The sequence below is a fragment of the Bufo gargarizans genome, chromosome 10, assembly GCF_014858855.1.
Source record: "Bufo gargarizans isolate SCDJY-AF-19 chromosome 10, ASM1485885v1, whole genome shotgun sequence".
NCBI lineage: Eukaryota > Metazoa > Chordata > Amphibia > Anura > Bufonidae > Bufo > Bufo gargarizans.
Genome location: NC_058089.1, coordinates 73,142,548 through 73,163,252, shown reverse-complemented (window position 1 = coordinate 73,163,252; position 20,705 = coordinate 73,142,548). Strand labels below are relative to the sequence as shown.

The 20,705-nt window shown below is 45.2% G+C and overlaps 1 protein-coding gene across 2 annotated transcripts in view; it reads right to left on the bottom strand.

Moving 5' to 3' along the window:
* STX5 (syntaxin 5) overlaps positions 1-20,093 on the bottom strand; it is a 33,159-nt gene extending 13,066 nt beyond the window's left edge. Inside the window, exons 1-6 of one of the 2 annotated variants that reach the window (XM_044269931.1) lie at positions 19,968-20,093; positions 13,253-13,467; positions 4,295-4,365; positions 3,028-3,083; positions 2,285-2,355; positions 2,086-2,202 (exon numbers count right to left, since the gene is read on the bottom strand). In XM_044269931.1, coding sequence (XP_044125866.1) covers positions 2,086-2,202; positions 2,285-2,355; positions 3,028-3,083; positions 4,295-4,365; positions 13,253-13,453 — 516 coding nt within the window. In that variant the 5' untranslated portion in view covers positions 13,454-13,467; positions 19,968-20,093. Of the gene's footprint in view, positions 1-2,085; positions 2,203-2,284; positions 2,356-3,027; positions 3,084-4,294; positions 4,366-13,252; positions 13,468-19,694; positions 19,892-19,967 lie in introns of those variants that run through there. The other variant, XM_044269932.1, reaches the window with a different exon arrangement.
* Positions 20,094-20,705: the final 612 nt, after the last annotated feature.

The following is a 20,705-nucleotide window of genomic DNA, read 5'->3' as shown; positions in this document are numbered from 1 at the left end:
CCCCCCCCTTTTAGACTGACCCTCTCCAGGGAGGGAGGGTGTGTCTGAGCATGACCCAGGGAAGAAGGGTGGGGGTGCGGAGATATTAGAGGAGAAAGATGTCTTGCTGTGGTCCGCGTGCGCGTAGGTCTACCACTCAGAATCTCGCCCCTGGCAGTTGCGGACTTATCAAACTACCCATGGGGTGGAGTGGGAACTTCTAGAGTTCCGTCCACCGGATTGCGCAGGCTGTGCATTATCAACCAAACAACCCTGGAGGGAGGATTGGGAAGTTCCAGAGGTCCTCCACTGGATTGCGCAGGTGGAGAATTATCAACCAAACAAACAGGGAAGGGTGGATTGGGAATGTCAGAGGTCCTCTATTGAATTGCGTAGGTGGAGAACTATCAACCAAACGACCCAGGAGAGTGGATTGGGAATGTCAGAGATCCTCCTTGATTGCGCAGGTGGAGGATTGTCAGCCAACAGCGCCGGAGGGCGTATAGGGAATCCTTCAAGGTTCCCTGTATAGCGCAGGTGCATGCGGAAGTATCAACCAAGCGGCCGTGTAGGGCGGATTGGGACTATGAGAGGTCCTCCTGTGACCGGGACAGGGTACGGGCCCAGTCTGGTACCGCACGGTGATTGTGTGTGCTTAGGGGGCCGGGCCCATATTAAATGTTTTTTTTGTTTTTGTTTTTTATACGACTGGAGAAGTGTATGAAGGGTTATTTCTTGAATAGTAAGTAACTGCGCTGTTTATCTAACCCAGGCATCCTCAAACTGCGGCCCTCCAGCTGGTGCAAAACTACAACTCCCAGCATGCATGAACAGCCTACAGGTATCAGCCTACAGCAGGGCATTGTGGGAGTTGAAGTTTTACAACAGCTGGAGGGCCGCAGTTTGAGGATGCCTGATTTAACCCCTCGATGACCCGACGCCGGCCTAAAAGAAATGGCTGGCCAGGAAGGGTTAAAAGTGCCTAAGACCAGGGGTGGTGCTCAGCTGGCATCTGGGGGAGGGGAACAGCTAGGCGGGAAGAATTCACCCCTTCAGCTACTGGCACCTTAGTGGCAGGACGCTGGAAAAGGGGCTTGGACGGGTGACCCTTCTGCTGGCGGGATGCAGGGGAGCGAGACTGCCCTGGTCCACCTTGTCTTCTTGTGGGGGAGGAGGCAGCGTGGCGGACCAACACTGGCATGCTCCCCCGGGAGAACAGGGAGGCTAGGCGACCACTGTTTCCCACCTGAAAGAAGAAAAAAACAACAAAAAATAAAAATAAAAAAATCTTCAGGAGCTCCTATTGACACTAGAAAAAAACTGAAGCTCTCTCTCCAGGCTGGAGGGGGTATAGCTGCCAGGGGAGGAGCTAACAGCTTTTACTAGTGTCAACGCCTCCTAGAGGACATGGCTATACCACGGTTCCTGTGTCCCCCCCATGAATATGGGCGATAAATGCTGTTTTTGCCTGATGGCACAAAAAAATTACTTTACAGGCTCTGCAGCTGGAGGCTCCTCTCTCTACCTGCTCCACGGACATGTATGAGCGGGGAGAGGAGCTCCGGCAATTCAAATCTGCTGCTCTGCCCGCCCACCTGCCCAGCCAGCCAATCAATAGCGATCCTGAGAGGTGGTGTGACCGCCACCTCTTATAATCGCAGGATGGTGATTGGTGGTGTATTATCACACCACCGATCACAGTCCTATTCCGGGTTATCGGGTCACCAGAGACCCGAATAACCCATAAACGTAGCAAACCGCAGGTCTGAATTGACCTGCGGTTTGCTGTGATCGCCGACACTGGACTTATTTCAATTATAATAAAATCCGGTGAAAGGTCATCTTTAACTTACCCAGGGCATAACATGTTTACAGAAATGAAAGTAACTCTGGTCTTAGCCACCTCTCTTTAGCAAGAAATATTATTATTATTATGCTGAATATCACAGATTATGAGAAATGCAATTCTACGCCAAGGTTACATTCCTGGCCAACCTATGCAAGGGGCAATGAGGAACAATTGCTTTTGTACTACATGGCCCACTGTCTCAGTTTATATATGATATACTGTAGCACTTGGTCAATATCAATATATTGCCACCTCACCTGAAGGGAGACCACCACAGTATTAGAATGAGTTTGGAGATGACGTCCACTCTGACTGCCCCTAGCTCTCACAAAGGACTGTAACTGAGCAATCTGCTGATTCAAACTATTAATGTCCTGTGAATAGAGATAGAATGAATGCAGGAATTAGGTGAAAAACATACAAGAAAAAAAAAGTGTATATGATACAGATACATACTTGCTTAATAATATATGTCAGTTCTTCGATTTCCACAGCTTTGTCATCGAAAAGAGACTTCCTTTTAGCCACTATAAGGAAAAAAAATGGTTTACATTCTCTGCAATTACAAAGAAGCGACTTTACTTGAAAACATCAGATTAATCACAGACAGGGCTGCACAGTTCAGAAATGGTCTAGTCGGAACCAATAAAAGTAACAAGTTTATGATTTGATGTAAAGATATAAACTAAAAAAAAAAAAAAAGGTTGAATACTACATTTGAAGTTAGTGTGCAAGTATGAAACAACTTTCCCCCTAAAACTTGCATGTAATAATGGATCCATGCACTCCTCCTCCAGATATAGCATGGACCCTGAATCAAGCGGTCACATGGGAGGAGAAATGTAATTTGTGTTTACAGCGCTTTACCCTTTACTAGAGATCATGATCAGCATAAAAACAAAAACTGGATATTAGAGATCAGCCATAGGAAAATTATAATTCTAAAGGCACACTGTAGACCATGGTTTTCCTCCTTAGCTATGGATCCCTTTAGTCTGGAGCACGAGATATTCTACCAGCAAAATATATTAGGAAATTGCAGAAAATACAATTACCTAAATTATGAAAATTTGTACCAACAATCCAAAAGGTACCTTTTAACATCTACTAATTAAGTTCTTAAATATGTTTGAAGTATAACATACATATTTATCAATGTATTAAAAAAGAAGACAAGTTTGTTTTTTTAATATACTCACATATCGTCAACTTTTCCAATTTGGTAAATGTGTTGCTAAGATCCTTCCCAATGCGCCTGCATAACAGAGAGTTCTAAGATGAACTAGTTGCATAAAGAAACTTCAGTCCCTTGACATCTGACTATACAACCGCCAGGCTTCCCATCAATGCACAAAATAATATTCCTGCCCATAGGTTAATATTGTCAAGATATGAAGAAAATCTATGTATATGGGGAGGGCGGATGAAAAGAGGATCAGGTATGTTGGATGTCTGATCCTTGTTGCATGAGAGAGAAAGTTACTTCCAGAAGTCCCTCTCTCCAATGACATGGGCAAGCAAGTTTAGACAAACTGAAGTCGTTAATTATGAAACCTATGTGACACTTATTACATCAACTCATTTATTAAAGGGGTTATCCAATACTATAAAAATGTCCCCCATATGCCAGGCCCCTTACAGTGAATATACTTACCACGCTGCTGGTCCCTGCATCGTCGCTGCAGCTTCTCCCCGTGCGCGGATGAAAACATTCGGGGGAGATAGCGGCCAATGGCAGGCGGGGGAGCCTCCCTAGCGTCACCTGCGATGCTGCGGAGGCTCGGCCACACCTGCCATTGATGTCCCCCCCCCCCCCCCCCCGACACCGGATGTTTTCATCTGCGCACAGGGAGAAGCTGCCGCGGCGGTGCGGGGACCAGGAGTGGGGTAAGTATATTCACTGTGAGGGGCCCGACATTTTTATAGTATTGGATAACCCCTTTAAGTTAGATTAGAAAAGTGGTGGAAGGCAACACCGGTTATGACTAAATTTTATTGTTAGACTATCTAATAATCATGGGTATGGTGCACTGGGGAGAGACTGTTCCCTTACTTAGACAGTGTGTCAATACGGAGAGATCTCCATCACGGTTTTCAGTACTTTCCTATTATATTTAAAGATGTTTTCCAAGTGTTTTTTAGTATCTGACCATTGGGAGTCCGACACTTAGGACCCCAGTGCTAGTGCCTTCTCAAACAACAGATCAACAGGGGTCCTGGCTGTTGGACCCCTCACCCATCAGATACTGATGACCTATCCGTATGAAGCACTTTGAAAACCCACTTAAATATTCAAATCAAGTCAGTCTATTGTTCCTATAACAAACTGTGTGCATCTTGGAGTAAAAAGAAAGTTGTTTTAGTCTCCCCTTCCTTACAGAATTCCACATTGCATTTCATAAACTATTGCAAAAACCAGTCTTTACAAAGATTATTGTATATGTATGCGGTATTGCTGCTTCTTACTTGGCCATAAGAGTAAATTCACTCCTCTGTTTTACAGCATTGAGAGAGGGATTGGACAGCTGTACACCATTCTGGAAATGAAAAAGGAAATAAAATAAATGAAAGCAGAACACACAGCGGCCGCGTGCATGAGGCCTCAGGGGGAAATTTGTTTCCAAAACATTTGCAACAGGGACACCCATCTGTACTTTTAGGCTGGGTTCACACGGGCGTCACGTTTTGGCTCAGGATGCGTCCCGGGTGCATTGCGGCAAACCTGTGCGAGTAGGTACCAAATTGCAGTCAGTTTTGACTGCGATTGCGTTCCGTTGTTCAGTTTATCGCGCGGGTGCAATGCGTTTTGCACGCGCGTGATAAAAAACTGAAAGTAGTACCCAGACCCGAACTTCTTCACTGAAGTTTAGGTTTGGGTTCGGTGTTGTGTAGATGTAATTATTTTCCCTTATAATGCGTCATCTTAGCAACCATGCGTGAAAATCGCACTGCATCTGCACTTGCTTGCGATTTTCACGCAACCTCATTCACTTCTAAGGGGCCTGCGTTACATGATTAACGCACAATATAGAGCATGCTGCGATTTTCATGCAACGCACAAGTGACGCGTGAAAATCACAGCTCATCTGCACAGCCCCATAGAAGTGAATGGGTCCGGATTCAGTGCGGGTGCAATGCGTTCACCTCACGCATTGCACCCGCGTGGAAATCTCGCCTGTGTGAACCCAGCCTTACTGCAAGCTGCTGACAATTTATTCATCAACCTCTAGTAGAGATAACAGAGGAATGAGATATCAGAGCCAAAAGAACTATTATTGCATGGAGAATGCAAGTGTTTACTAAAACAGACATGTCTGGAGATGCGAAAGGTCCACGTTAAGACTACTTGGCTCCTTCATTTATTTTCACTCCCCTATTAACATGCAGTTTGCACCCTGCTCCTACTTTCAGACTTTTCTCAGATGGACATGACCTTCTTGGTAATATATGCTGGATATGTGCATCCAGAACACTGCTATCTTACCCCTCCAAAATGAATTGTGTGGTCTTTCCCCCTATATACAGCCTGTGTAATCATTTTTTAACATCGTTCACTGGACGGGCTAGATCATGTGATATTTTTATAGAGCAGGGCGTTGTTGCGGACACAGCGATACCAAATATGTATTTCTAAACTTTTTTCCGGAAGAGTAAAAATATTCCTCTAACCATTTTTGAGAAGTATTTTTACCCGAGGAGGAGTATGAAGGTTGCAATAATACAAATACATAATAAGTAGGCTTAGGCTACTTTCACACTCGCGTTTTGTGCGGATCTGTTCAGATAATACAACCGCATGCATCCGTTCAGAACGGATCCATTTGTATTATCTTTAACATAGCCAAGACGGATCCGTCTTGAACACCATTAGAAGTCAATGGCGGGGGGCGATCCGTTTTCTATTGTGTCACTGAAAACGGATCCATCCCCATTGACTTACATTGTGTGCCAGGACGGATCCGTTTGACTCCGTTTCATCAGGTGGACAAAGCGGAATGGAGACTGAACTGATGCAAACTGATGCATTTTGAGCGGATCCTTTTCCATTCAGAATGCATTAGAATGCAAACGGATCCGTTTTGGACCGCTTGTGGGAGCCCTGAACGGATCTCAAACGGAAAGCCAAAACGCCAGTGTAAAAGTAGTCTTAGACTTGTTCACACCTGCGCTGGAGGCTCCATTTGGGGCGTCTGTCGCAGATTCTGTCAAAAAGACCAGGCAAAAAGACAAGATCCTGAATGGAAACTTGAACGGACTTCATTATAGTCAGACGAGTCTGCTAAGCTCCATTCCTGTCAGTTAGGTACCCGATCCGGCACTAGCGTTATTTTTGTTGTTCTGCTCATTTAACAGAGCAGAACAAAAATAAACGGTGGCGGTGTGAACGTGCCCTCGCGTCAGCTTCTCCAACAGTCCCATGTAAATAACATTGCTCCCCTCCCTCCAGGATAGGGTTAATAAGCCCCTGGGGGGGGTCTGGAGCAAATGCACAGCAGGTTATTATAGCCAAGTGATAAAGTACAGTGAAGATCCACTATATTGGGCTGTACTTTATTACTGGGCTATAATAGCCTGTGGGGCACTCACTCCAGACTGCACTGCAAAGTCGGTCTTCATTGTTAATGGCCGTGCGGCAGTGAAGACGGTCCCTTAGACTTTCTATTGAAGCCATTTGCAGTATCGCGCTGAGCAGTGAGGAGAAAGAGCACCGGCTGAGTGCTTCAGGCTCATTATAGAGATCAGTGGGGAGCTCAGAGCTGGGACCCCCACTAAATTTCACTGCACAGCCAGGCCGCTTACTCCGCACCTCCCTCATCACTTCAGAGTGGGGTGCATATGCTCTAGCAGCCCGTTCAAACCGACCAATAACAAAGCTCCTTACTGTAAGGAGCTTTGTTATTGGTTGTTTCAGGCAGCAGCAGGATTGCTGCACTGCCGATGCAGCTCACAGCGCTGATGAATGGCAGGAAAAGTATAAGGTGCATTGGTATGCCTTACACTTTTTTCAGGGAGTAAACTGGCCTGAACAGGCGTCTATGACGCTTGTACAGGCGTTATTGCAACATCTGCTCAATTTCCGCGCGCGTGCGCACTAGGTATAGGGATCTGGCTGAAGCGAGCGGACGTTAGAGAGGCGGCGATGAACTAAGGTAGGCGGATCTAATGAAAAGGAGGGCGGCGATTTCACTTCAGAAGGCGGCGCTGGGCACCAAGACGAGATGGCTGCAGCCGGGCACCCTTCACCATGAGACGTCCCCTTGGACACATTTTGAAGTGAGTGACAGGTGATATAAACCAGTTTTTTATGATTATAGAGCCACAGGCGCATTTGATAAAGTCACTTTAGGATTCAGTGTATTACTAGGGACATCGCCATATGTTTAGGTTATAGGCCTCATTACTGATGACAAATCCCTTTAACCCCTTAAGGACACAGCCTTATTACACCTTAGGACCAGGCCATTTTTTGCAAATCTGACCAGTGTCAATTTAAGTGCTGATAACTTTAAAACGCTTTGACTTATCCAGGCCGTTCTGACATTGTTTTTTCGTCACATATTGTACTTCATGACACTGGTAAAGTTAAGTAAAAAAAAATTTTTTTTTTGCACCAAAAAATACCAAATTTAACAAAAATTTGTAAAAATTAGAAAATGTCAAAGTTTCAGTTTCTCTACTTCTGTAATACCCCCAAAAATTGTGATGACTTTACATTCCCCATATGTCTACTTCATGTTTGATTTTTTTTGGGTATGATATTTTATTTTTTGGGGAGGTTATAAGGCTTAGAAGTTTAGAAGCAAATCTTGAAATTTTTCTGAAATTTACAAAAACTCAATTTTTAGGGACCAGTTCAGGTCTGAAGTCGCGTTGCGAGGCTTACATAATAGAAACCACCCAAAAATGACCCCATCTAAGAAACTACACCCCTCAAGGTATTCAAAACTGATTTTACATACGTTGTTAACCCTTTAGGTGTTGCACAAGAGTTATTGGCAAATGGTGATGACATTTGGGAATTTCATTTTTTTTGTCTAATATTTCATTTTAACCCATTTTTTCCACTAACAAAGCAAGGGTTAACCGCCAAACAAGACTGTATCTTTATTGCCCTGACTGCCGTTTACAGAAACACCCAATATGTGGCCGTAAACTACTGTACGGCCACACAGCGGGGCGTAGAGTGAAAGATGCGCCGTTTGGTTTTTGTAGGGCTGATTTTTATGGACTGGTTTATTTACACCATGTCCCATTTGAAGCCTCCCTGATGCACCCCTGGAGTAGAAACTCCCTAAAAGTGACCCCATCTAAGAAACTACACCCCTCAAGGTATTCAAAACTGATTTTACATACGTCGTTAACCCTTTAGGTGTTGCACAAGAGTTATTGGCAAATGGGGATGAAATGTGAAAATTTCATTTTTTTGCCTTATTTTCCATTTTAACCCATGTTTTCCACTAACAAATCAAGGGTTAACTGCCAAACAAGACTGTATCTTTATTGCCCTGACTCTGCCGTTTACAGAAACACCCAATATGTGGCCGTAAACTACTGTACGGCCACACAGCGGGGCGTAGAGTGAAAGGTGCGCCGTTTGGTTTTTGGAGGGCTGATTTTTATGGACCGGTTTATTTACACCGTGTCCTGTTTCAACCCCCCTGGAGTAGAAACTCCCTAAAAGTGACCCCATTTTGGAAACTACGGGATGAGGTGGCATTTTTTTGGGGAGTATTTTTAGGGTAAATATGATTTTTGGTTGCTCTATATTACATTTTTGTGAGGCAAGGTTACCAAAAATTGAAATTCTGATATTTAATCTCCATTTGCCATTAACTGTTGAGGAACACCTAAAGGGTTAATAAAGTTTGTATAATCAGTTTTCAATACCTTGAGGGGTGTAGTTTCTTAGATGGGGTCACTTTTAGGGAGTTTTTACTCTAGGGGGCAACAGGGGGGCTTCAAAAGGGATATGGTGTCAATAAAAAAGGCCATCAAAATCGGCCTTCCAGAAACCATGTCGGTCCTTTCCTTTTGCGGCCTCCCTTTTACTGATACAGCAGTTTACGACCACCAAGTCTCAAGTCTGAGAACCAGTTTTTTTTTTATCCGATGTCAGTGCTAACTTGGGATATAAATTTAGTACTCCATGGAAGTGTGATACTCCCTGAAGCAACCGTCAATGCAGAGGCCCGGATAATCGGGGCACGTGTCGCACTGAGTGGTGGTGTCCTTCCGTATCCCCCTCCTGCGACACACTCTGCACTTTTTTGGGGTTCGTCCCTTCTTTCCAGTATGGGGGACCACATCTGGAAAGTGTTGGCCAGGGACGATCCGGGCGCCTCCAGTTCCCGAGGTACTCCGGCCTGCTCTTTCCCGGTCCGAAAAGATCAGGGCCTTGAGGACTGCCTCATAGAATTGGAGGAATGTCCCTGTGCTGCCAGCGCTTCAGGATAGTACAAAAGAGTTGTACATGGCAACCTGTACCAAGTAGACCGCAACTTTTTTGTACCATGCCCGGGTTTTGGGCGTTATATGGCTTGAGGACTTGATCCGAGAGATCAACTCCTCCCATATACCGATTGTAGTCGACGATACAATCGGGCTTGAGGACCGTTGCCGCCGTACCTCGCACAGGGACAGGGGTGATGCCGTTACCATGAATTGTGGACAGCATAAGGACATCCCTCTTGTCCTTATACCTGACCAGCAACAGGTTTCCAGTGGTAAGGGCACGGGTCTCACCCCTGGGGATAGGTACCTGGAGGGGGTGGGCAGGGAGGCCGCGTTGATTTTTCCGCACGGTCCCACAAGCGGACGTGGATCTGGCGGCAAGGGACTGGAACAAGGGGATACTGGTATAAAAGTTATCCACGTACAGGTGGTAACCCTTATCCAGCAGTGGGTGCATAAGGTCCCACACAAGTTTCCCGGTAACACCCAGAGTGGGGGGACATTCTGGGGGTTGAATCCGGGAATCTCGCCCCTCGTATACACGAAATTTGTAAGTGTACCCTGAGGTACTCTCACAAATTTTGTATAGCTTCACGCCATACCTCGCCCGCTTGGAAGGCACATACTGGCGGAAAATGAGTCTCCCCTTGAACGCAATGAGACTCATCAACCGCGACCTCCCTTCCAGGTACATAGGCCTCCATGAATTTGTCCCCAATGTGATCAATGACCGGCCGTATCTTATACAGACGGTCATGGGCAGGATCACCTCGGGGGGACATGCTGCATTATCGGAATAATGCTAACATTTCCGGATGGCCTCAAACCGGGAGCGTGTCATGGCCGTACTGTAGAGTGGGATCTGGTATAGGACGTCCCCACTCAAGTACAGCCTGGCACTGGGTTTCTTGACCAGGCCCATATGCAGCACAAGGCCCCAAAATGTCCTTATTTTGGCTGCACTGACCGGCGTCCAGCCACCGGGCCTGGCCAAAAAGGAGCCCGGGTGTTGAGCGACGAACTGTTGGGTGTACAGATTCGTCTGCTCCACCATCAGATTTACCAGTGGGTCACTGAAAAAAATGACAAAAAAAAAAAAAAGTCATATTCAGTGTAGCCCACTGTGGAAATCTGGATTCCTGATTGGCCTACAAAATCAGGAATCACAGGCTCATATCGCTCTGGGCTACACCAGACTAGTTAACCGGCAGGGTGCTCCGGTGGATTTAACTGGTGGGCCGGGAAACCAGTACGAGCCCCAGAGCTGCTCGTACTAGTGTGGGCCACAGGGTCCCTAACATGGCGGTCCCCTTGCTCCGCCTGGCGGCGTCTCCGCCGCCTTGGGGGCTGATCATCATCGCTAGATGAAGAGGAGGATGCGGATGACAACAGGAATGTGGGGTCATCCTCATCCTCACTGGGACTCTCGGAGTCGGAGGCAAGCTGGGCGTATGCCTCCTCGGCCGAGAACGTCCGGCGGGCCATAGGGGAGTGTGTGTCTGCGTGTATATGTGCATGTGTGTAACTCTTTATTTGGTGTGCGTGTGTGTGGGGGCACGGGTGTTCACAAACTCACCCTAAAACTAACAGAAAATAAACTAACTAAAAAAGGGGCAAAGAATGTGGGGGAAAAAAATTCTAAACCGCCCGAAGTTAATCAGCGGTGGGGTGTGCGATGCGCTAAGTGCCGGCCACAGTCTGCGTACACAAAAAATGAGGTGTGCTGTGGACCCCAGACACCCTAACTTAGGGTGATGCAATCAAAGTTAAAAAAAACTACCTTTCCCTTTTTTTCCCCTGCCTAACCCAAACTTTCCCTATGCTGTCCCTATGTACCTGATAGGGTGCTGGGGGCAGAGATCGGGTCCTGGGGGCACAAATCGGGGTGCTGGCAGCGATGGCAGACACGTGCAGGTAGCTCCTCTCTCCTCCAGCTCCGGAACACAAAAAGGAGGAGAAGAGGAGCGCCTGCCTCTTTTGAATATCTCGCCGGACCGCCCACAGACCAATCAGAAAGCAATCCTGAGTGGTGATGTCACCATCACCACTCAGGATCGCTGGATGGCGATTGGTGGGGTGAAATCACACCACCATCACCATCCTGTTCCGGGTTATCGGGTCTTCAGAGATCCAAATAACCCGGAAACGCAGAAAACCGCAGGTCAATTTTCTGCGATCGCATACATGGGGGGGGGGGGGTCCCCCCGACGCATTTGCCCCAAGTGCCTGCTCAATGATTTGAGCAGGCACGTCGGTTCCCATCACCGCCTGTGTCCTTAAGTACCAGGGCACAAGGGCGTACGCCCCGTGTCCTTAAGGGGTTAAGGCCTCTTTCACACGAGTGGGACGGATTGGCTCTTGGACGCTAGTGTGAAAGTACCCTAAGAAAGCGGTATAGACTACTTTAACATTTTTACATATTGTGCAGAGAGTAGGAATTTCTTGGTGCCATCAATAGATTGCAGTATATCCAGGCGAGTCGAAGCAGGGTAATCCTGAGCCCATTCGTCAACATTATCATTCATCTCAATGTTATCTCTGGGAGTGTACATGTGTATATAAAGGCAGGTAATGCTCGATATTCTGGAAGTCAGAGTTACAGCTAGTGGCTTAATTTGGGATGTCCATTCCAAGCTTGGTAGGGGTGACATGTTGCTTAATTTTTCATTATTTAATATCCAGTTCAAAGGTGTCCATATCCTTTAAAGTTACAACACCAGTTCAATAACTTACTTACATGTGTCAGGTCATCAAATAAGCAATAAGAGCATTGCGAGTTAGGCCTCATACACACAAACATTTTTTTTCCGTGCCAGTTCCGTTTTTTTTTTTTTGCGGTTAGTATGCGGACCCATTCATGTCTGCATCTGTATGTCCGTTCCGTAGCCCCACAAAAAATATACATCATGTCCTGTTCTTGTCCGTTTTGCAGACAAAGATAGGCATTGTTAAAATGAATCCGCAAAAAACTGATGCAATACGGATGCCAAAAGGACATCAGCACCGGTCTAAATGTTAGCTAGCTTCCTTGCTGGCTTAAATTTAGACCATTTTCTTTTTTTTTTTTTTTAGACCTGGCGTGAGCAGGGAAAAGTCACAGACTGTGGCGGAAATAACCTAATATAATAAGCATATTTCTGATGACCCCTTTAATAAAAGTTTCATTTTAATGAGGACTAGAGTTTATATTTATACTAAAATTAAAATTCTGTGTAATGCTAAAAAGAACTGAACTGCTCATCACTGGGGTCCCACTGGCAATAAAGAGTTCTCAGCCATGATACTCAGTGTCCTTAGGCTAGTTTCAGACTAGCGCTAGGGATTCTTGGCACATTTACAGACTGCAACTGGATGTCAGGTAGCGCCCGGCAGTGCTGGATCCAGACATCCAGTGTAGGGCCTCTTGAACATGACCATAAGGTTTTGCAGTCCGTATTTTTGTTTCACTAGCGTTTCCGTACCATTTTGCCGTTTCGTTTTTCCATTTCCGTTTGTGATCCGTGTTTTTGCAGATCGGAAACATACAATAATGTTTAATACAGTAAGTACATAAAAAGATTGGGCGAGAGCAGCGTAAAACCAGGAGATGCAACTATTGTTGTAAAAAGTCGCAGTTAAAAAGTTGCACACACCTAGTTTGTGACTGTTTAACACCACTATTCAGGCGCAAGGGTGAAGATAAATCTCCCCTATAAGTTTGAAATAAAGTCAGAAAATAGTAATCCGAAACAGGATTTAAAATAAAAAAGTTATACATAAAAAGGTAATAAAAACTCTGCAAAGCCCACCAAAAATGTAATTTTTAATATAAAATACATTTTACTGCGTTCCAATTATGTCAGTTATGTGCCGTACCTGCCACTTCCATCAGTTTTGTAGTTCTGCTCCTCTAATGGAGGAATGCTGGTGTGAACCCAGTACTACGTGCAATACCCCTGACCTTATGTTTTTCCCTTTCATAACAGCACTTACCTGGCGTCCACGCAAAGACTTGCAAGCAGACATAAACTCAGCAGTGCGATCCCGGCAAGACATGTTATCAGTTGGTGGCACAAGAGTAGGAAGTTGTAAAACTTCTGGGGTGACTTGGGAGGGCAGGACCTGTGTCTGTGGGGGTCCTACGTATACTCCGTTCTCAATGTTTCGGGAACCGTGACGTTTACGAGCGTTCATGGGTCCTGGGCCAGCTGTGAAAAAAAATCTGAAATTATTACACGTCATACTATGCTTTTCTGAATAAAACACATTTAGACAGTTTGGGAGGAAAAACAACGTTTCACGGTTTATATGGAAATATATATATAGTAAACGTACTTTGCTATCTTTTCAAGAGCATGAGAAAAAGGGTAGTATGGCTTGTACAAAAATGTGCAACTTTTTATGATACAATTGAATAAAATTCCCCCAGAGCGTTTTGAGAAAACTTTTTTTTTCAGGCAAACAGGAAAAAAGGAAACAATTGAAGTGACCAGACATTAGTCGACAGACAAAAGTAAAATAGCAAACCCAATTCCAAGCAGTGCATTTTTATATGGAATCAGGGCTGCAGCTAACAATTCTTCGAATAATCGTTTAGTTGCCGATAACTTCATTGATTATTCGGGGGAAAGAAAACACCAAAATGACAGAAAAAAAGGGTTTTATATGATTTTACTTGAAAAATTACGTTCAAAGGACATATTAAAACAAATTCTGGATGGCACATTCAAGTCAATGGGTCAGTGAAACAAAAAAATAAACTGACAGCGAACACATGACATCTGGATACAGTATGTTTTTCGCTGATGGTTGGTTGCTTGGAGATGCTTAGTCTTAAAGCTCATACACACAACTATATGTATGTTGCGGCGCGCAAAAAACGGATCAACAAAAAACACGGATGACAACTGTATGCATTCCGTATTTTGTGGAACGGAACAGCTGGCCCTAATAGAACAGTCCTATCCTTGTCTGTAATGTAGACAATAGGACATGTTCTATATTTTTTTTTTTGCGAAACGGAATGCACATGGAGTAACTTTGGTTTTTTTGCAGACACATTGAAATGAATGGTTCAGTATACAAAAACAGAACGGACACGGAAATAAAATATGTTTGTGTGTAGGGGTGGGCGATATAAATTTGTGCCACGATATGTATTTTGTGCATATCACCGGACCGCGATATGACCACAGAGCGGTAGTGAAGATCGGTTACCATGGCAGCCAGGAGTCACGCTACTGAAGTCCTGGCTGCCATGGTATGTTAGTGAGCAGCATTATACTCACGCGCGCCGTGGCCGCCGGTCGCTCCTTCGTCTGTCTGTGCGGCGCATTGCTAATACTTATAGCATTAGCAATGCGCCGCACAGACCTATGAGAAGAAGGAGCGACCGGCGGCCACGGTGCACGTGAGTATAATGCTGCTCACTAACATACCATGGTAGCCAGGACTTAAAGGGACACTGACAGGCCCAATAACCATAATTAGCTGTACATATCCATGCACAGGTCCACATTATGAATACTGCAAACTCGTGTTTTATAACCTGAAGTAATCCCTGTTCTTTCTGCCCAAGGGGCGGGGTTTCAGCTTCTCTGGGCACAAGAGAAGCTGAAACCCCGCCCCTTGGGCAGAAAGAACAGGGATTAGTTCAGGTTATAAAACACGAGTTTGCAGTATTCATAATGTGGACAGGGGGGATACTTATATGTTTTAAATGCACATTAGAAGACCTGTGCATGGATATGTACAGCTAATTATGGTTATTGGGCCTGTCAGTGTCCCTTTAAGTAGCGTCCTGGCTTCCATGGTAACCGATCGGAGCCCCAGCATTACACTGCCGATCGGAACTGCCCACTGCCACCAATGATGGGGGGGGACCCTGTGGCCACTGCCACCAATGATTAATACTGGCGAGGGAGGGGGGGTGGGTCTTGAGTTACCAGAGGGGGCTGATAAGAGGGAGAGGATGGGTGGCTGATCAGAGGCTGGCTGCCATGGTCAGCTCCCTGTTGTTGTGTGCACAAAGCACAGGGCAGCAAGGAGAGTGTAAAGTCCTATTCACCCTAATAGAGCTCTATTAGGGTGAATATGACAAGGGTTCTAGCCCTTAAGGAGGCAAATATAAAATAAAAAGTAAAAATAAAAAAATAAAATAAAATTTAAACCCCTCCCAAATATAGAAAACAATATATTGAGATATATAACATATCGCACATGCTTAAAATTATATCACAATATAGATTTTAGGCCATATCGCCCACCCCTATTTGTGTGCATGAGTCCTTATTCTACCGTTTTAATTTACACGTGTTAGGCTACTTTCACACCAGTGTTTTCAATTTTTCAATTCCACTATTGAGATCCATCATAGGATCTCAATAGCAGAAGAAAACGCTTCAGTTTTATCCCCATTTTTCTTTTAAACGGGTATTTATCCCAATATATAGTTATCGCGATAAATTTCTTAATATCGTTATCGTCTGAATATTTTTGATATCGCCCAACCCCAGTGCGGCGCAAGACGGATCCGCCCTGACACACAATGTAAAATAATGGGGACGGATCCATTACCTCTGACACTATAGAAAACTGATCCATCCCCGCTGACTTTCAATGGTGTTCATGACGGATCCGTTATGGCTATAGAAGACATAATACAACTAGATCCGTTCATGACGGATGCATGCGGTTGTATTATTGCAACCAAAGCGTTTTTGCAGATCCATGACGGATCTGTAAAAACGCTAGTGTGAAAGTAGCCTAAGGCTACTTTCACACTTGCAGCAGTGTGATCCGGCGGGCAGTTCCGTAGTCGGAACTGGCCGCCGGATCCGCCGATCTGCCGCTGACTGAAATGCATTGCAAGGACAGATCCGTCTCTCCGCTTGTCATGCGGACCGACGGATCCGTCTTGTACATTTTTACCAATCTGCGCATGCCGGAACGACGGATCCGGCATTCCGGTATTCTGAATGCCGGATCCGGCACTAATACATTCCTATGGAAAAAAATGCCGGAACCGGCGTTCAGGCAAGTCTTCAGTTTTTTTTCCGCATGCTGCGGTTTTCTCTTTTGCCTGATCAGTCAAAACAAATGAACTGAAGACATCCTGATGCAAACTGAACGGATTACTCTCCATTCAGAATGCATGGGGATAAAACTGATCAGTTCTTTTCCGGTATAGAGCCCCTGTGACGGAACTCGGCGCCGGAAAAGAAAAACGCAAGTGTGAAAGTACCCTAAAACGGATGCAATCCTGACGGAAAAACTGAAACACCAAATGCAATGGCAGACAAAACCGATTCAAGTTGCATACAGTCCTCAGTTGTTCACTGACTGACACCTCTATATAGCTCCAGTTTCAACCTGTCAGTCCTCTTCACAGAACTCGTTTGTCAGTCAGTTTTGCTTCAGTGTTTTCCACAAATCTGTTAAGTTCTTGTATTTAGTTTTTGATGCGACACAATGCGGATTTACATGCAGAAAACCCGCAGCATAATACACTACCAGCAAAGTATATGATATGAGACAAATCTCATGTACACATTGCTTCTTTCTTCTGTGTGGAAATTGGCCTGACATATGGATTTAGAAATATGGATTTTTTTTTCACAATACATTGCATGCGGTATAAAATGGTGCCATTATAACGTACAACTTGTCCTGCAAAAAGCAGCCCTCATACAGCTAAGTGAAGAGAAAAAAATAAACTTTATGGCCCTGGAAAGGAAAGGAGAGAAAAATGGAAACACTGCTTTAGGAAAGGGTTAAATCACTGTTTGCAGGCAGTAGATCATCCTGTGTAAAGATAGGCAATGATCGCAAACAAACTGATCCATGAAAACTGCCTGTTCAGTCAGCCAATGTAAAATGGCCTCTAAGGCTACTTTCACACTAGCGTTTTGTGCGAATCCGTCTTGTATCTGCACAGACCGATCCACACGAATAATGCAAACGCTTGTATCTGTTAATAACGGATTTGTTTGCATTATTCATAATTTAAAAAACAGTCTAAGTCAAAAAGGATCCGTCTTGACTTACATTCAAAGTCAATGGGGGACTGATTCGTTTTCAATTGCACCATATTGTGTCAGTGAAAACGGAACCGTCCCCATTGACTTACATTGTAAGTTTAGATGGATCCGTTAGGCTCCGCATAGTCAGACGGTTACAAAAATGCTGCAAGCTGCGTTTTAGTGATCGTCTAACAAAAGCAACGGAAACCAAACGCATTCAAGTTTATGCATTCTGAACGGATCCTTATCCATTCAGAATGCATTGCGGCTTAACTTATCCGTTTTTGGGCCGCTTGTGAGATCCCTGAAACGGATCTCACAAGCGGACCCAAAAATGCCAGTGTGAAAGTAGCCTAAGGCTGGGTTCACACCTGAGCGTTTTACAGCGCGTTCCTACGCGCTGTAAAACGCTCAACACAGAGAAACCAATGCTTCCCTATGGGAATGGTTTTCACCCGGGCGTTTTACAGCGCGTACGATCGCGCTGTAAAACGACCGACGCTCAAACAAGTACAGGAGCTTTTTTTGGCGCGTTTGACGCGCGTTTGGGCCATAGACTCTTTGGACAACACTGCTGTCAATCACCCAAACGCGCGTTTACTATTACAAAACGTGCATAAATACGCGCGAAAAAATCGCGCATAAAAACGCGCGTTTGCGCAACGCTCAGGTGTGAACCCAGCCTAAAGGTGGATTTAGATGGCCAAATATTCAGGCAGCTAATCAATAATTCCGCGAACGCTCGTTCTCAGCAATCTGCCTGTAAAAATGTGTCTCAGATCACCCGATGCATGAATGAAACACTTCATCAGGTGACCCTGTTGTTTGTGCAGGCACCCTGTATCCTAAGAGAATTAAGTAATGTCATAGCCAGACCCCTATTTCTGATATTTGCAGACTCTATACTGACAGGGAATGTCCCACAGGACTGGCGCATGGCAAATGTGGTGCCAATATTCAAAAAGGGTCCAAAAATAGAGCCTGGAAACTATAGGCCGGTAAGTTTAACATCTGTTGTGGGTAAACTGTTTGAAGGTTTTCTAAGGCCTCTTTCACACGGGAGTTGCGGGAAAAGGTGCGGGTGCACCTTTCAAAGGCGTTCATGACGGATCCGTCTTTTCTGGGTTACAGATAATACGAACGGATCCATTCATGACAGATGCATGTGGTTATATTATTGTAACAAATCCATGACAGATCCACCCAAAATGGGAGTGTGAAAGTAGCCTAAGATGTAGGAACCAGTGTCAGGCAGCTGCTGCCAAGGCCAATAAGATAATGGGTTGCATCAGAAGGGGCATAGATTCCCGTGATAAGAACATAGTCCTACCACTTTACAAATCGCTAGTCAGACAACACATGGAGTACTGTGTACAGTTCTGGGCTCCTGTAAACAAGGCAGACATAGCAGAGCTGGAGAGGGTCCAGAGGAGGGCAACTAAAGTAATAACTGGAATAAGGGAACTACAGTACCCTGAAAGATTATCAAAATTAGGGTTATTCACTTTAGAAAAAAGACGACTGAGGGGAGATCTAATTACTATGTATAAATATATCAGGGGTCAGAACAGAGATCTCTCCCATCATCTATTTATCCCCAGGACTGTGACTGTGACGAGGGGACATCCTCTGCGTCTAGAGGAAAGAAGGTTTGTACACAAACATAGAAGAGGATTCTTTACTGTAAGAGCAGTGAGACTATGGAGCTCTCTGCCTGAGGAGGTGGTGATGGTGAGTACAATAAAGGAATTCAAGAGGAGCCTGGATGTATTTCTGGAGTGTAATAATATTACAGGTTATAGCTACTAGAGAGGGATCGTTGATCCAGGGATTTATTCTGATTGCCTGATTGGAGTCGGGAAGGAATTTTTATTCCCCTAAAGTGAGGAAAATTGGCTTCTACCTCACAGGGTTTTTTTGCCTTCCTCTGGATCAACTTGCAGGATGACAGGCCGAACTGGATGGACAAATGTCTTTTTTCAGCCTTATGTACTATGTTACACCTAAATTATCATTTCTGGGCCATAGACTGTGCCTTTTAACCCCTAAGTGACTATGCACATTTTTTTTTTTTTTATTGCATTCCAAGAGCTATAACTTTTTTGTTTTATCATCAATGTACTCGTATGAGGTCTTATCTTTTGCAGGACAAGTTCTAGTCTTTAATGCACCTGTAATGATTAAGGGCAGCTGTTTAGCTAAAACCCCCATTGTTTACATCAGTGAAAGGGCACTAAGGGGTTTGACCTGCTGCCCAGAAACAATGCAGCTGTATGAGAACGAGGAGCAATCCCTGTCTTCAGACAGTGGAGGAGATCGCCGTATGTAAACACAGTGGTCTCCTCCATTGAATGCGCAGCCTTCCCCCCAATCTTCTGCCGCACCAAGCATGTAAATGCTTCTTTAGTACCTACCAGTAAAGATAAGTGATGGTTGGACCTGCGGCTGTGACCTGACCGTACTGAGCGGCCAGCGGCTTTGGAGTTCAGGAGCGGAAGATACATTGAAGCTGTAATTCAACACAGTAACACAGACCACTAATGACGTCACCCGCACAGCCCCTGGTCACTGCCCTTCAGCCCCTTCTTATGACGTCATCGATATACATCACGATAAGCCACCGCTGCCTGAGGGTACAGTAATAGTTCCCGTACAATAAGCCTATGTGTACGGCGAGTAGTACATACGTTTCTATTTAGCGTCACAATTCCCCGTCCGTTTCTCCGCTCACCACCGCTCACTGTTTCAGACTATGCCGGGGGTTTCGCTGACGTCTGCGCCACGTACTCACGCGTCACTGGTTCCTGTGCAGCTCACGGCTCAGAGTGATGACGTCGATACAGAGGCAGGCCTAGAACCCGGAAATAGTTATGTGTGGTCATAGGGAAGTGAGTGCCCCCGTCACAGGAAGAGACGGAGTATCTCTATTGTGGGACTGGAGCAATGGCAATGATATTTACATGGGACTGTATGTTGGAAAAGCTGATGCGAGGGCAGTGATATTTACATGGGACTGTAGGTTGGAGGGGCTGATTCAATGGCAGTGATATTTACGTGGAACTGTATGTTGGAGGGGATGATGCAATGGCAGTGATATTTACATGGGACTGTATGCATACCTCCCAAGTGTCCCTCTTTTTAACCCAAGTCCCTTTGTCTCTCTTTGCTCCTAAATATCCCTCTTGACCTGTAAAGTAAATGTGCATTAATAAACTCATACCTTCCAACCGTCCTGGATCCAATGGGACAGATTTCCCCAGATTTTGGTGGCTGTCGTACGGTCCCAGACGGCTGAGGTATGTTCCACTCCCAGCTTTATCTGTGTCCATAGTAATGGTGAAACCTTCTTCACCATTCAGCGGCCGGCGCTCCCCAGCAGCAGCTCGATACCCTCACACATTGCTCTGCTCAACCTCCTCCCAACA